The following is a 12,823-nucleotide window of genomic DNA, read 5'->3' on the forward strand; positions in this document are numbered from 1 at the left end:
ATTCTAGCAATTCTAGATTTTGACTTGACAAGCTAATTTTTGATAACGACCTTTCTTACGCCGAGATGCAGCAGCACATTAAAGTGGATGTCAGCATCTCACTTATTTATGAAGTTATTCAATTGGACTGTTACTCTAATGATGCTGCCAAATTAGTTACAAAAGTAAGTATACCAAAGTCAATGTTTTGGAATGGTCGGCACAAAGTTCTGATCTGAATCTAATAAAAATTTGTGGTTACAGCTGAAAAGGTGTTTGTGAACAAGGCAGCCTACAAAACTTATTCAGTTACACGAGGTACATCAGTATAAACTGGGACAAAACTCCAGCATTCTACTATGTGAAGTTTGTGGAACAATACTTTGTGGAATAATGCTTTTGACCAAAGTCATAGAGTTAAAGACAATGCTACTAAATAAACAAATATAAACTTGAGAGTTTGAAAAAGGTAATTACAAATGATAATATTGTTTAATAATAATAATAACATTGACTCGTGTTCTAGAATTGCGCCGCTCAAGGTGGCTGCATGTTGGAGCAGCTCTGTTACTTTCATTCTGAGATATTACTTTTGAAAACTTTAATTCCTCTTTTTTCTGGATATAAATCGCTTTTTTTGGATGATTATTTCCTCTGGTGTCGGATGCTGTGCAGCTGGAAGGATTTTTACAGAAATATCTTTACTTTTGGACATTTGTTATGATGCGTAACCATAACAACAAGGTTTTTTTACAACCGGGAGCAGCTGATTAACATCTCCAAAGCTCAAATAATATCTCAACTACAGCCTCAAATCCCAAATGAGTTGAAAAGGAGGCGTCGTGGATGCAGAGCAGGAGCAAAGAAGAGGGAGAAAGAGAGAAGAGTGAAGTTTAAACCATCTCTTCCATCGATCATGATGGGCAATGCGAGATCGCTGGGAAACAAGTTGGATGAACTTCAAGCACAATCATGGACTCATCTGGAATGCAGTGTTATGTGTTTCACTGAGACGTGGCTGCAGGCTCATATCCCCGACTCCAGCGTTTCCTTGCCAGGCTTCCTGACCATACGAGCAGATAGAGATTTAAAGAGGAGTGGCAAAAGGAAAGGAGGTGGGTTAGCAGTGCTTGTGAACAACAGATGGTGTAATCCTGGTCATGTTACTGTGAAGTGTCGACTCTGCAGTCCAGATATTGAACTGTTAGCACTAAGTTGTCGTCCATATTATTTGCCAAGAGAGTACACCAGTGTTATTTTGGCAACTGTTTACATTCCACCCAATGCTGTTGCAGAGACTGCGTGTGATGTCATCAGCTCCGAGGTTGCTAAGATACAGACACAACACCCTAGTGCGTTTGTTGCAATATCTGGGACTGCACGGAGAGAACATGCAAACTCCACCCGGCAAGATTCCCGGACGGGATTCTAACCGGTGACCTGCTCACTGAGAGGCGACAGCTCCATCAACTGCTCCACTGTGCTGCTCTGACCCAGATCCCTTCAATCAATATCCACTATTGATCAAAACTCTGAACTGATAATTCATACATACTCCTCCTACTTTATGTCTCAAACAGAGGACCAAGCAGAAGTAGAGAAACTGCATTTCCTGCAAAAATGCAGCGTGAACGCCTATTGTAGAAAAACTTGCTGAAAAAACGCTGAAATTAGCTAAAAAAACATGCTGAGATGTAGCTGAAAACAAAGAATAAGCGTAAATCAGCAGAAAAAAAACAAAGAACACAAAAATTGAAATGAGTGCAAAAAATGTGGAATTAGCTGAAAAAGCCAATATTAGAATAAAAACAGCTAAATAATAGATGAAATAACTGAAACTAGCAGAAATAAGATGAAAGGAGCATAACATGTTGAAATTAGCAGAAATAATTTAATTGGGCTGAAAGTAGCATACATCACCACAAAAACTTGAATTTATCTGAAAACAGCTGAAATGGGCTAAAATATGCTGAAAAGCTAGTTGAACCAGTTTAAATTAGCATTGGAAAGCAGAAGGAACACATTTGACCAATAAGGCTGAAAGAAGCAGAAATTAGCACAAAAAAGTGGAAATTATCTCAAAAACGCTGAAATTAGCAAAAAACTGTTGAAAAGTAGCTAAAAAGGCAGAAAGAAGCTTAAATTATCAGAAGTGAGAGAGAACATTTTTGCTGAATTAGGCTGAAAAAAGTTTAAATAAATGCAATAAAAGTGGGATTAGCTGAAAAAGCTAAAATTAGCATAAAAATAGCTAAATAGTTTATGAAATAGCACAAAAATATTAAACTTGCAGAAATAAGCTGAAATTAGCAAAAATAATTTATAAGAAGTACAAAAAATTTGTGGTTAGCAACAAGAATCTAAAAGGAGCACAAAACTGAAAAAACATCTGAAATTAGCTGAAAGTAGTTGGAAAAAAAAGTTTAAATTTGCAGCAGGAAGCTGAAAGAAGCTGAAGCAGAACAAAACGTGAAAGGAGCAGTAAAAGGTTGTAAACATCTAAAGATCTGAAGGATGGAAAATGAGCTCAATTCATTTTCTATGAGAAAAAAATGTCAGGAAAGGTTAAATATTTTAAAAAGCTAAAGTTTCACCAATACTAAAAGTCATAGCACCGTTCTCCTGAAGGAGCTGAACGTTTTGATAAATGATTTGTTGAAACAGCGCCAACAGTACAGAACGAGAAAGATGCCCAAAAACGTACTGGTCGTCCACTCGTCGAGGCGTCTACAGCCAAACCCGTCTGTTCTCCCATCGGATCCTTAATTTGTGATTCACGTGACACTGAACAATCAGCTGAGAGGAATAAAATCCAGGGCAAAATTCGTACACGTAGTTTTTGGATTCGTATCTGTAAACTGAACATCGTAAAAAAGTTTTGTAACTTGTGATTTTTTTTTTTTTCACATAAATTTTTTCTAGAAGGTCAACAAATCTTTTTTACACGTGCAGAATATTTATGGCTGGAATTTGAGCCCACAGACCTCTGACGCTGCCTGTTCTCATGAGCAGTCTCTGTGGGCCAGTGATCAGTTCCTGCTGATCACCGTGATCAGTTCCTGCTGATCACGGTGATCAGATCAAGACTCATCATTTTTCCATCCCTCCATCTGATGTTTGTGTCACGTAAATGTGGTCTCCTATAAAAGTAGGAGCGTAATTCAAGTTTCCACCTCTGGGCCTGCCAGGCCTCCTAACGGCTGCAGTCACTGAAAACACGAACATTTTAAACTTCATCTGACCTAAACAAATTCTTCCTGCGTGGACATTTTTACCACTGTAGCTTTGCATCGCACATCTGGAGCCCCAACAACCAACAAATTACACGTTATACGAATTTAAACGCAATAGAGTTGTCATTCAAAGTAAAAAAGTATTATGATGAAGATGAATGTCAGAGGAAGGAAAACAAACTACAAACAGGAAATGCCGCCCTTTGACCTCGCTCTTATCTCTTGCGTCTTTAACTGCGGCATCATTTGTTCCTCACTTACCGACTCGTTGACGAAAGAGCTGCCGGCTGCGGTCAGGAGCCACACGCTCAGACCCCCGATCATGATGTATTTGCGATTGTAGCGATCCCCGAGGTAACCGAAGAGAGGAGCCAGAAGTAAAAAACTGCAGATGAAAACTGGAAACAACGTGCAGTTACTTTTCCAACATTAGAGAAACCAGTTGACATAAATAAACATCTCTTGGAGGAATGCATATTACCCAACACCTTCCATGCTACAGTTTTAGACTAAGATGATCAAACGTTGAGAAATGATGGAGCTGAATCTATTTAGCAGATCTGTCTAATTAGATACATTTACCTAAAGCTAACTTGCAACATGTGTCTATGGTAATAAAAAGGACCCATCCTCTTACCTGTTTGCAGAAGTCCAGCTGTACTGTCACTAATAAGAAAGAATTTCTGAATGTCAGAAAGAACACCTGCATGAAACAAGGATGACATTTAGAACAGCGGGAACAAATCGGAGGCAGGAAACAAAGAAGAGAGTCCAACACCAGATCAACCTGCTATTGTGTACCGCTCCATGTAGTTGAGCAAGTTGATGTAGCAGAGCACAGCAATGGCTAAATAGGCACGTCTGGGTGATACGGCTCCTCTCTGTGCTGCGTCTGGTGCGAGCGATGAAACGCTGTTCACGAGAGAGCCGTAGCGAAGTCCCGAGCTGGAGCCCAGGCTGCATCGAACCTTGGGGAGCTCCAGAGGGGGGATCTCATATTCCTTTATCTCCATCTTTCCTCACCTTAGAGAGAAAGAAGTGATTCTGGTGAAACGAGTGAGACATCCCAGCCATCTTCAGAGCTCTAAAGCTCAGAGAAACTTTACAAATGAAACATCAGTCGTTTAAATGTCTTTATAGTTTTTACACAGCGGCTCTTCAGAGCTATTTGTCTTGTTTTTCAGCTTAAAACTCACATTGTGCCATTTCAACTGTTCAGAAATCAAAATGTTCAGCTCGTTCAGGACATTCCTGCTGTGGCTTGTGGTATTTGTGCAATAGTTACTTTTTGCCATGTTTAGCTTATGTTTTTCTCATTGAAAACGAACGGAGCTCTTCATCCTTCAAACCCTTCGTGCTGTTTAAGACCTTTTACTGTTCCTTTCAGCTTTTGTTAGAGTTCAGCTCAGTGACGTACAGTCAGGGGAGGCAGCGCCGCACCGGTGATCATGACAAGTAAAATACTAACAGTGATTAGAGAAAACACATTTGACCACTTGACTGTTCTATAAAACTGTTTTCTGATTTATTTCAACAACTCAACGGTCAAAATCGCAGAAATTACACGTTGTCTGTTCAAACAACGCGGGGTGAGGCCATGCAGTGCTCTGGTTCACCTCCGGGGGCGCTGTGTCATATACAATATATGAAGCAGGCAGTTGTTGCATGCAGATTGCCGTCTCTCTTTATATCACCAATATACATGTTTGACTACACATGTGCTGCACATGTTGATGTTCTACAGTCTGTCTTCTATACTGAATGAATGTGTGACATATTCTTCGTTCTAATTGGTCATAAATGCACGCTGACAATATGCAGGGTGAGGCAGAAAGTATCTTGCTGCCCCATAGGGACAATGAAGCAGGTGCAGTCGCTGTGTTCAGCTGTTACGCAGAGGGGCGGGGGTGTAGCTAATCTGTTACGGTACACTTGTTTAAATTTGTTTAGACAAAATAGAAGGTCATATCTCAAAACTAAAGGAGTTTTCTAAACTAGATTTTCAGTCAGAAACCAAAGAAGTCCATGCTCAATCATCCAGGTATACAATTTTCAGTCAGGTCATCTGGACAGTTTCTCAGCTTCAGTCGAAACAGAACGTATTAGAGAGAGGAAGTAAAAAAAAAGGCTGGACTGAAATATAAGCTTCTATTATTGGTTCATATATGTGAGCATCTGATTCCAGACAGTCTGTGTCTCACCCGTCACAAAGCTCACTGCACGTCACTGGTTCAGCTGTTTGCAGCTTCTTTCTGCTAAATTCAGGTTCATGCTGCTTTTATGGCTACTTTTTATTTTTTTAAGATACTTTTCTGCCAATTTTAGCTTTTTACTGCCATTTTTTTCTGCCTTTTGTGCTTTTTAAAATGTTCTACTTTTATGCTTTTTGTTAATTTCATCCGATTTTTTTTTCTCAGTGATATTTTTTTCTCATTTCATCTGTCTCTTCATATTTCAGCTTATTCAGCTCATTTCAACTACTAGTACTTTTCTGCTTTGTTCAGCTTTTTCTACAAATTTCTGCAGTGTTTCTAATGCGTGCCACTTTTCCCCTGCAAATGTCAGCTACTCAAAGCCACTCGCGTTAACAGTTAGTGATGAAACCTTTTCAGCCTGGTTTCACCTTCTTCAGCAAAAATTATTCAGCAATAAGCATTCACACTGCACTTACCAGGAAATGCCATTTGCTATTTATTTTTTCTAATTTAATTCAAATTTTTCTTTTTTCTTAATTTTTATATCACTAGATTTTATAACAGCATGCTCAACTCAGTGTGATGCTACTCAATCTAACTTTTAAGCTGTTTAAAAGGTTTGCGAACTAAATCTGTATTTACACTTAAATGCACTGAAACAAACATTTTGTCTACTTTTACCCAGTGTGCCTCTCACTGCTCAAGGACTCATCGTTTGCTTTCAAACTTCCTAAAAGTGCAGGGACTCACACTCAAACTCTCCCTGACTTCCATTGTATTGGAGCTGTGATGACAAGACTCATCTACCGCTCACGGTTCAGGATTTGGTTCTTGAGGACTAGTCTCTTCTTTCTCTGTAGATTTTCAGTCAGCCTGCCACGCCCATTCTCACCTGGTCCTAGTTTGTTCCTAGTCTGCATTCTGGGTCCAATTTTCCTGCCACTGTGAACATTTCAACCCTAATTAAGTCAATGCTGGGACATTTTCTTAAATGTAATTACAAACAGAGTGCAAATATTTAAAAATCTCATAAATCCTATTTTTATTTTTTTTTTAACAATGGCACACAGTAAACATATCAAATGTTCTAACTAAGACTTTGCAGCATATTTAGGAGTAACTAGTGCACAACAGGTCTGATTCTGTATGTGACATCACTGCAAGGGCTCAGGAACACTTCCAGAAATAATAGTTAGTAAACACAGTTCGTCTTTCCATCTACAAATTCTGGTTCAAGCTCTATCATGCAAAGAAGCAGCCATATGAGAACAGCATTCAGAAATGCTGCCATCTTCTCTGGGACAAAGCTCTTCCTTGATTTTACAAATCAAATTTTGGAATGCTTTGGAAACCACGTTCTCAACACTAAAAAAAAGAGAGGGACCATCCAGCCTATTATCAGTGCACAGTGCAAAAGCCTGCCTCTCTGATGGTATGGGGGTGCATTAGTGCCTATGATATGGGTAGCTTTCACATCTGGCAAGACACAATCAGTGCAGAGTATAAACCTGTTTTAGAACATCCTCTCATTCAGATGATGGCTTTTTCAAGGAAAACCTTGTTTATTTTTCTATTTTACATATTTTGCAAGACGATGCTTAATCTCATAATGCATCCATTATAATAAACTGGCTTTGGAGTAGGAGAGTCCAGCTGCTGAACTGACCTGCACTCCAGAACTCTCACCAGCTGAAAATATTTGACGCTTCATGAAACAAATCCAGTAAAAACAAGTCAGGACTGTTGAAGAAATATCCTGCATCAGGTTTTCTAACATTTTTGCATTGACAGCTTGATATGATTACTTGGGTTTGAACTACTTTGTTATTAATTTTTCTTTTCATTCATTCAACTTTTATTTAGTATCCCAGTTAGTCTCATTGAGCCCCGAAGACTCATTTACAAGAGAGACCCGATTTACTGTAAATAAAGAATAATGACAACAGTAGACAGTCATAAAAGAATACGTATAAATTGAACAAATAAATGGAAGAAAATGATATAAAAAAAAGAAACAAAAACAGCTAGGTTGTAAAGCGATGTAGAAAACTAAAAAACAGGAACATGTCCGTTTTAGTTTGACAATAAACAACTGTGTCATCAGCATAGAAATGTAAGGACGCGTCAGGGATGCTCTGATGAGATGAGAGTTCTGCGATGGAGTTAAATTCAAAGCAGTCTGCTCCTCAGATAAATAGTGTTAACGTATTTATATGAATGGTTTTGTTCAGTGCCCTGAGATGACTTCTGTTGTGACTTGGCGCTATATAAACAAACTAAACTGAATCAAATCTGACCTACATTACCCACGTAGATTGGGAAGAGGGTGGGTCCTAAGACTGAGCCTTGTGGTACACCATGGTGAACAGTTAGATAAATGGAAGAAGTACAATTATGTTGAAGACATTGCCTTCGATCTGAAAGATAGTTAGAGAACCAATCAATGGTGTGTTCTGAGAAACCGATTTCTGAGAGTTTATGACACAAGATGTTCTGATCCACAGTGTCAGAATCTTTAGACAGGTCTAAGAAAAGTGCAGCACAATAATCCTTCGCATCTAGTGCTTCAACAACGTCAATAACAACCTTCAGTGAAGCAGTGGTTGTGCTGTGTCGTTTCCTGAAACCAGATTGATGGAGAGGTAAGATGTTAAATGAGTCCAGGTAATTTTTGATTTGAGATTTTATTAGTTTTTCTAGAACCTTGGCTAAAATGCAGAGTTTAGAGTTTGGTCAATAGTTGTTCAGTGAGGTGGGGTCACCTCCCTTCAGCAAAGGCTGTTTTCCAAGCGTCTGGGATGGAGTTTGGGCTTATAGACAGGTTAAAGATGTGGGACACCGGTTCTGCAATGATATGAGCAGCCAGCCTTAAGAAATAAGGTGGAAGATCATCAGGGCATGCAGAGTTTTTAGAATCTAGATCTTTTAACAATTTATTAACCTCATTAACTGAAAACAATGAAACATAACACAAATGAATAACAATGAAACATAAACATCTGTTTATGAGATTTGCAAGTCATTACATTCCGTTTTTATTTAGATTTTACACAACTTTTAAACTTTTTCAGAAATAGGTGTCTAGTTTTCTCATTTCTAGAGTACTAAAGTATTATTTTGACACTTGCGCAGAAGCTCTCCTAAAATAAAAAAATATATAAAAATTGAAAATACATCTGAGGTTATCATCCTAAAAGTCCAGGTCTAAAAACTATGACAGCAATAAAAGAATAAATATTTAAATACTGGTTCAAACATGCCTCTTTTAGTTTCTAAAGAAGAAACATAAATGTCAAGGTGGGTACCAAGCGGCTCCTGGTGTGTAGGATGTGGGTGGAGGTAATGAAATAATGTGCAGTAAAGAATACAGATTTGCAAGCTTTGCACACAAAAATAGGTCACAGTTTTCAAAAGTCAACTCCCTGACTGCAAAGACTCTGACTGAAACTGCGTTCGCCTAATTTTTTAATTTTTTTTTGTTGCAATTTTGCAACTAGTCTTCAACAGTCGCAGCCCAGTGAGATGCTGCTGACAGCACTCCTGTCTTGATCAGTGTTCACATTATCATTTTGCCATTTGTGGTTTCTTCCGAGTCTTGGATTATTTCAGTACTTTCAACAATTTTAGACATTCAAGTATTAAAATGTTATGTTTGTTCAGGACATCACAGTTATGTTTTTTTTATACTTTTACATGTTTAATTTAACTTTAGTTGGACTTGTGTGACCTCCTGACAGAGGTCAGCAGAGTAAACAGTCCATATTGTGAGTGTGACTTGTCTCTTGTGATTTTATTTGCTTTGCTCAGACAGCATCTGAGACTAATGTCCTAGATGGATGGGAGGGGCATCTTAATGATCTTCTCCACAGTTCTCACCACATCCCTCAGATCCTTCCAGTCTGCAACCAGGCAGCTTCCTTCCCAAACCGAGATGCAGCTGGTCATGATGCTCGATGGTTCTTCTGTAGAATGTGATGAGGACATGGGGTGGGAGGTATACTCTCTCCGGCCTACGGAGGAAGTGCAGACGCTGATGAGCTTTCTTTACTAGGGGACCCAGTGTTTCTTGACCAAGACAGCCAATTGGTTACGTGCACCTCCAGGTGCTCTCCACCACCTCCACCTCTGTGTTATTTGAGTGTGATGTTGTTTTGTTTTCCTAAAATCAATAATGAGCTCTTTTGTTTTGCTGACATTCAGAACCAGGTTATTTTACCCACACCAGTTCATAAGGTGTGCCACCTCTTCCCGATATGCCTGATCCTTGTTGATGCTCATATGGCCCACGGCCATGGTATCCTCTGCATATTTATTGGTGTGCTTGGTCTCAGACCTGGAAATACAGTCGTAGGTCATCAGGGTAAAGAGAAGCTGACTCAGAACACAGCCCTGGGGGACGCCTATGCTCAGACTGTTATCGTAGTTGGTGTTCCTCCCCACTTGTACTGAATGTACTCTGTCAGAGAGGAAGTCAAGGATCCAGTTCCTGAAGGTGGTGCTTAAGCCTAGTGGAGCCAGTTTGCTGACCATGTGCTGTGGGATGATCGTGTTGAAGTTGAGCTGAAGTCCACAAACCGCATTCGTGCATGGGTGTTGTTCTCCTCCAAGTGTTGCAGGCTCAGGTAGAGTGCTGAGGCCATGGCATTCTCTGTTGAGTGGTTGGAGCAGTAAGCAAACTGGAATGGATCAAAGGAGGGAGTAAGGTTAACAAGACGTTCGAAGCACTTTATCTTGATGGGCGCAAGAGCCACGGGGCAATAGTCATTTAGGCTGGCTATTGTTTGTTTTTTAGGCACTGGTATGATTGTGGCTGCCTTGAAGCAGGAGGGAACGATGGTGTGCTTCAGGGAGTTAAAAATGTCTGTCAGCACAGGGTCGAGCTGGTCTGCACATTCCTTGAGTACTCTACCTGGTATGCTGTTAGTTTCTGCAGCTCTCCTGGTGTTCAGGTTTTTCAGTGTCCTGCAGACCTCCACTGTTTTGATGCTCAGGGACTGCTCGTCAGGTGGTGAGGTTTCCTTCATTGCTGGGGAGTTGTTTCGCCTCAAACTTGCCAAAATATTTGCTGAGTTCATTCAGGAACCCTGTATTGTCATTGCAAGGCATTTTGTTGTCCTTGTAGTTAGAGATTGTCTGGATGCCTTGCCACTTGCTGGTGTTGGCTGGATCATGAAAAAAGCTCTGCACTTCTTAGCATGGGCACAGTTTGCTTCCTTTATGGCATGGTTCAGGTTGGCTTTGACTGTCCTGAGAGCAGTGTGGTCATCAGACTTGAACGCGGTGTTCCGTACTTTCAGCATGACCTGCACTGTAACCATCATCCATGGTTTGCAGTTGGCTCTGGATCTGAAAGTTCTGATGGTACTGACACCGGTCATGCACTTCTGGATGTATCCAGTCACCTATGTTGTATACTCATGCACACATAAGTTCTGATTGTGTGTTACTGCTGCTTTGAACATGTCCCAGTCAGTGCATTCAAAACAGTCTTGAGCAGCTTCCATAGCTTCCTCTGACCAGACTCGAGTTGTACCTGTTTTACAGATGGTTTGTCTCTGATTAGCATGGGCCAGTATGCTGGAATTAGCATGACAGAGCAGTGATCTGATGAGCCTAGGTGGGGTGTTGTTGGCTTCAATGATTCAAGGTTCTTTATTTGTCATACACACCACATGTGGTACACGTGGTGGAACGAAATAGTATACACAGGGTCCCAATTACATCCAACAAAAGTATTAAAATGTAAAAGAAAAACAGTAATAAGATCTAAGATATGAAATAAGAATTTTTTTAACTGAAACCACACTAAGCACTAGTAGCATAAAAAAACAATACGCCGAACAGCAGCACGAACGTGAGTCTGTGTGAGAAGATGAGTATGAATGAACACATCAACATTGAAACAGATCAGCAGCAACATGATGTGAGTTTTTTTTTACAGTGATTATTCTGGTTAGAGATTCACGAGTCTAACAGCTTCAGGGTAGAAGCTGTTCCTCAGTCTAGTGGTTCTACACTCATTGCTCCTTAACCTCCTCTTGAAAGACTTGAAAGCCTCTTTGATGTTGCTGTAGATCAGATCCAGAGTATTCACTCATCTTGTACGCGCAGAAACTTTCTGCCCATAGTATGGGCAGAAATGTGGTGGCTCAAGTTTCTGCCCATAATTTTGTTGCAAAGCATACAAACTGAAGAAACTGAGGAAGAACCGTTTTCAGTTTTGCTTGGTTAAAGTCCCCAACCACAATAAAACTCCACCTGGTTGTGAACTTTTCAGGTCATTGATGGAATCGTAGAGTGTTTAGAGCATTCTTGGTGTTGGCCCTGGGGAAAGGTATACACTGCTGTGATGCTAACAGAGGTGAACTCCCATGGTAGATAGAAAGGTCTGCATTTAACAGTTAGAAACTTAATGTCAACAGAGGAGTGGTTGGAGATTATATTAGCATTCATGTACTAGTTATAATTTATGTAGATGTATACACCACCACCCTGTTTCATTGACACGTTTCTTTGTCTGTTCGGGTTGAAACGGCCGCTTCAGTTTCAACCCGAACAGAAAAGGGTGCAACAACTAAGAAAGTGTGTGGTGACGTAGATGTTACGCAAAGCTCGAGTCCAGAAGGCGTTAGCAGTAGCAGTATAGGCTAGGCTAATCTCCAACGCGCGTTGAGTTTTCGCTTCAAAATGAGTGCCCATGACCGTCAGAACGTGACTGAAGTTTACTGATCCATGGCCACTGAATTTGTGCAGCTCCAATAAGGTCCTGGAATCACAACTTATTCTATTGTTCAATCGGTGAGGAGTCGAAGAATTAACAGAATAACAAGACAATAACAAAAATAAACAGGTCTCTCTTGTAAATGAGTCCCTGAGGCTCAGTGAGACTAACTGGTATAACTAAAGGTTGCATGAATTCCAAGTAAAATAGGAATCCAGACTGCTGGGAGACAATGCAACCGGACCCGGCGCCACCATCTTTTGCTTTTCAGCCAACTATCTATCTATGTATATCTAGATCTATTAGGGCTGAACAATTAATTGCATTTGCAATAATACTGCAATACGATAAAACAAGATTTTCTAATCACAAAGGCTGCAATTTGACTGGTCACGTGATCTGGTTATGTCACTTGCGAGTGAGCGGAGTGGAGCAAAACAGAGCAGCGAGTGGGAGAAGTCGACATTGTGCTTTAACCGGTTGCACAATGGTGTCAGGCTTGACAGAAGCTGATGCATCTACAAGACTAGTACCAAAGAGAGGCAGCACGTCCGTTGTTTGGAATTATCTTGTCTATAAAAAAGAAGATGCTGTGCAACGATATGTATTGTACAGGACGTGCCTAGCTGCTGTTGCTACCTCTTGAGGTAACACCAAAAATCTTTATAAACACTTAAACACCACAAAGCCATTTA

At 40.2% G+C, this 12,823-nt stretch overlaps 1 protein-coding gene across 1 annotated transcript in view; it reads right to left on the reverse strand.

Annotated features, from left to right (window-relative positions):
- Positions 1–12,823, reverse strand: part of spns3 (spinster homolog 3 (Drosophila)) — a 33,060-nt gene that overhangs the window by 19,796 nt on the left and 441 nt on the right. The window contains exons 2-4 of the mRNA XM_037687587.1: positions 4,000–4,235; positions 3,850–3,915; positions 3,474–3,610 (exon numbers count right to left, since the gene is read on the reverse strand). Of these exons, the coding sequence (XP_037543515.1) occupies positions 3,474–3,610; positions 3,850–3,915; positions 4,000–4,225 (429 nt within the window). The 5' untranslated portion in view covers positions 4,226–4,235. The remainder of the gene's footprint in view (positions 1–3,473; positions 3,611–3,849; positions 3,916–3,999; positions 4,236–12,823) is intronic.

This window comes from Nematolebias whitei, chromosome 14 (genome assembly GCF_014905685.2).
Source record: "Nematolebias whitei isolate Nwh7 chromosome 14, NemWhi1, whole genome shotgun sequence".
In the NCBI taxonomy this organism is placed as follows: Eukaryota; Metazoa; Chordata; class Actinopteri; order Cyprinodontiformes; family Rivulidae; genus Nematolebias; species Nematolebias whitei.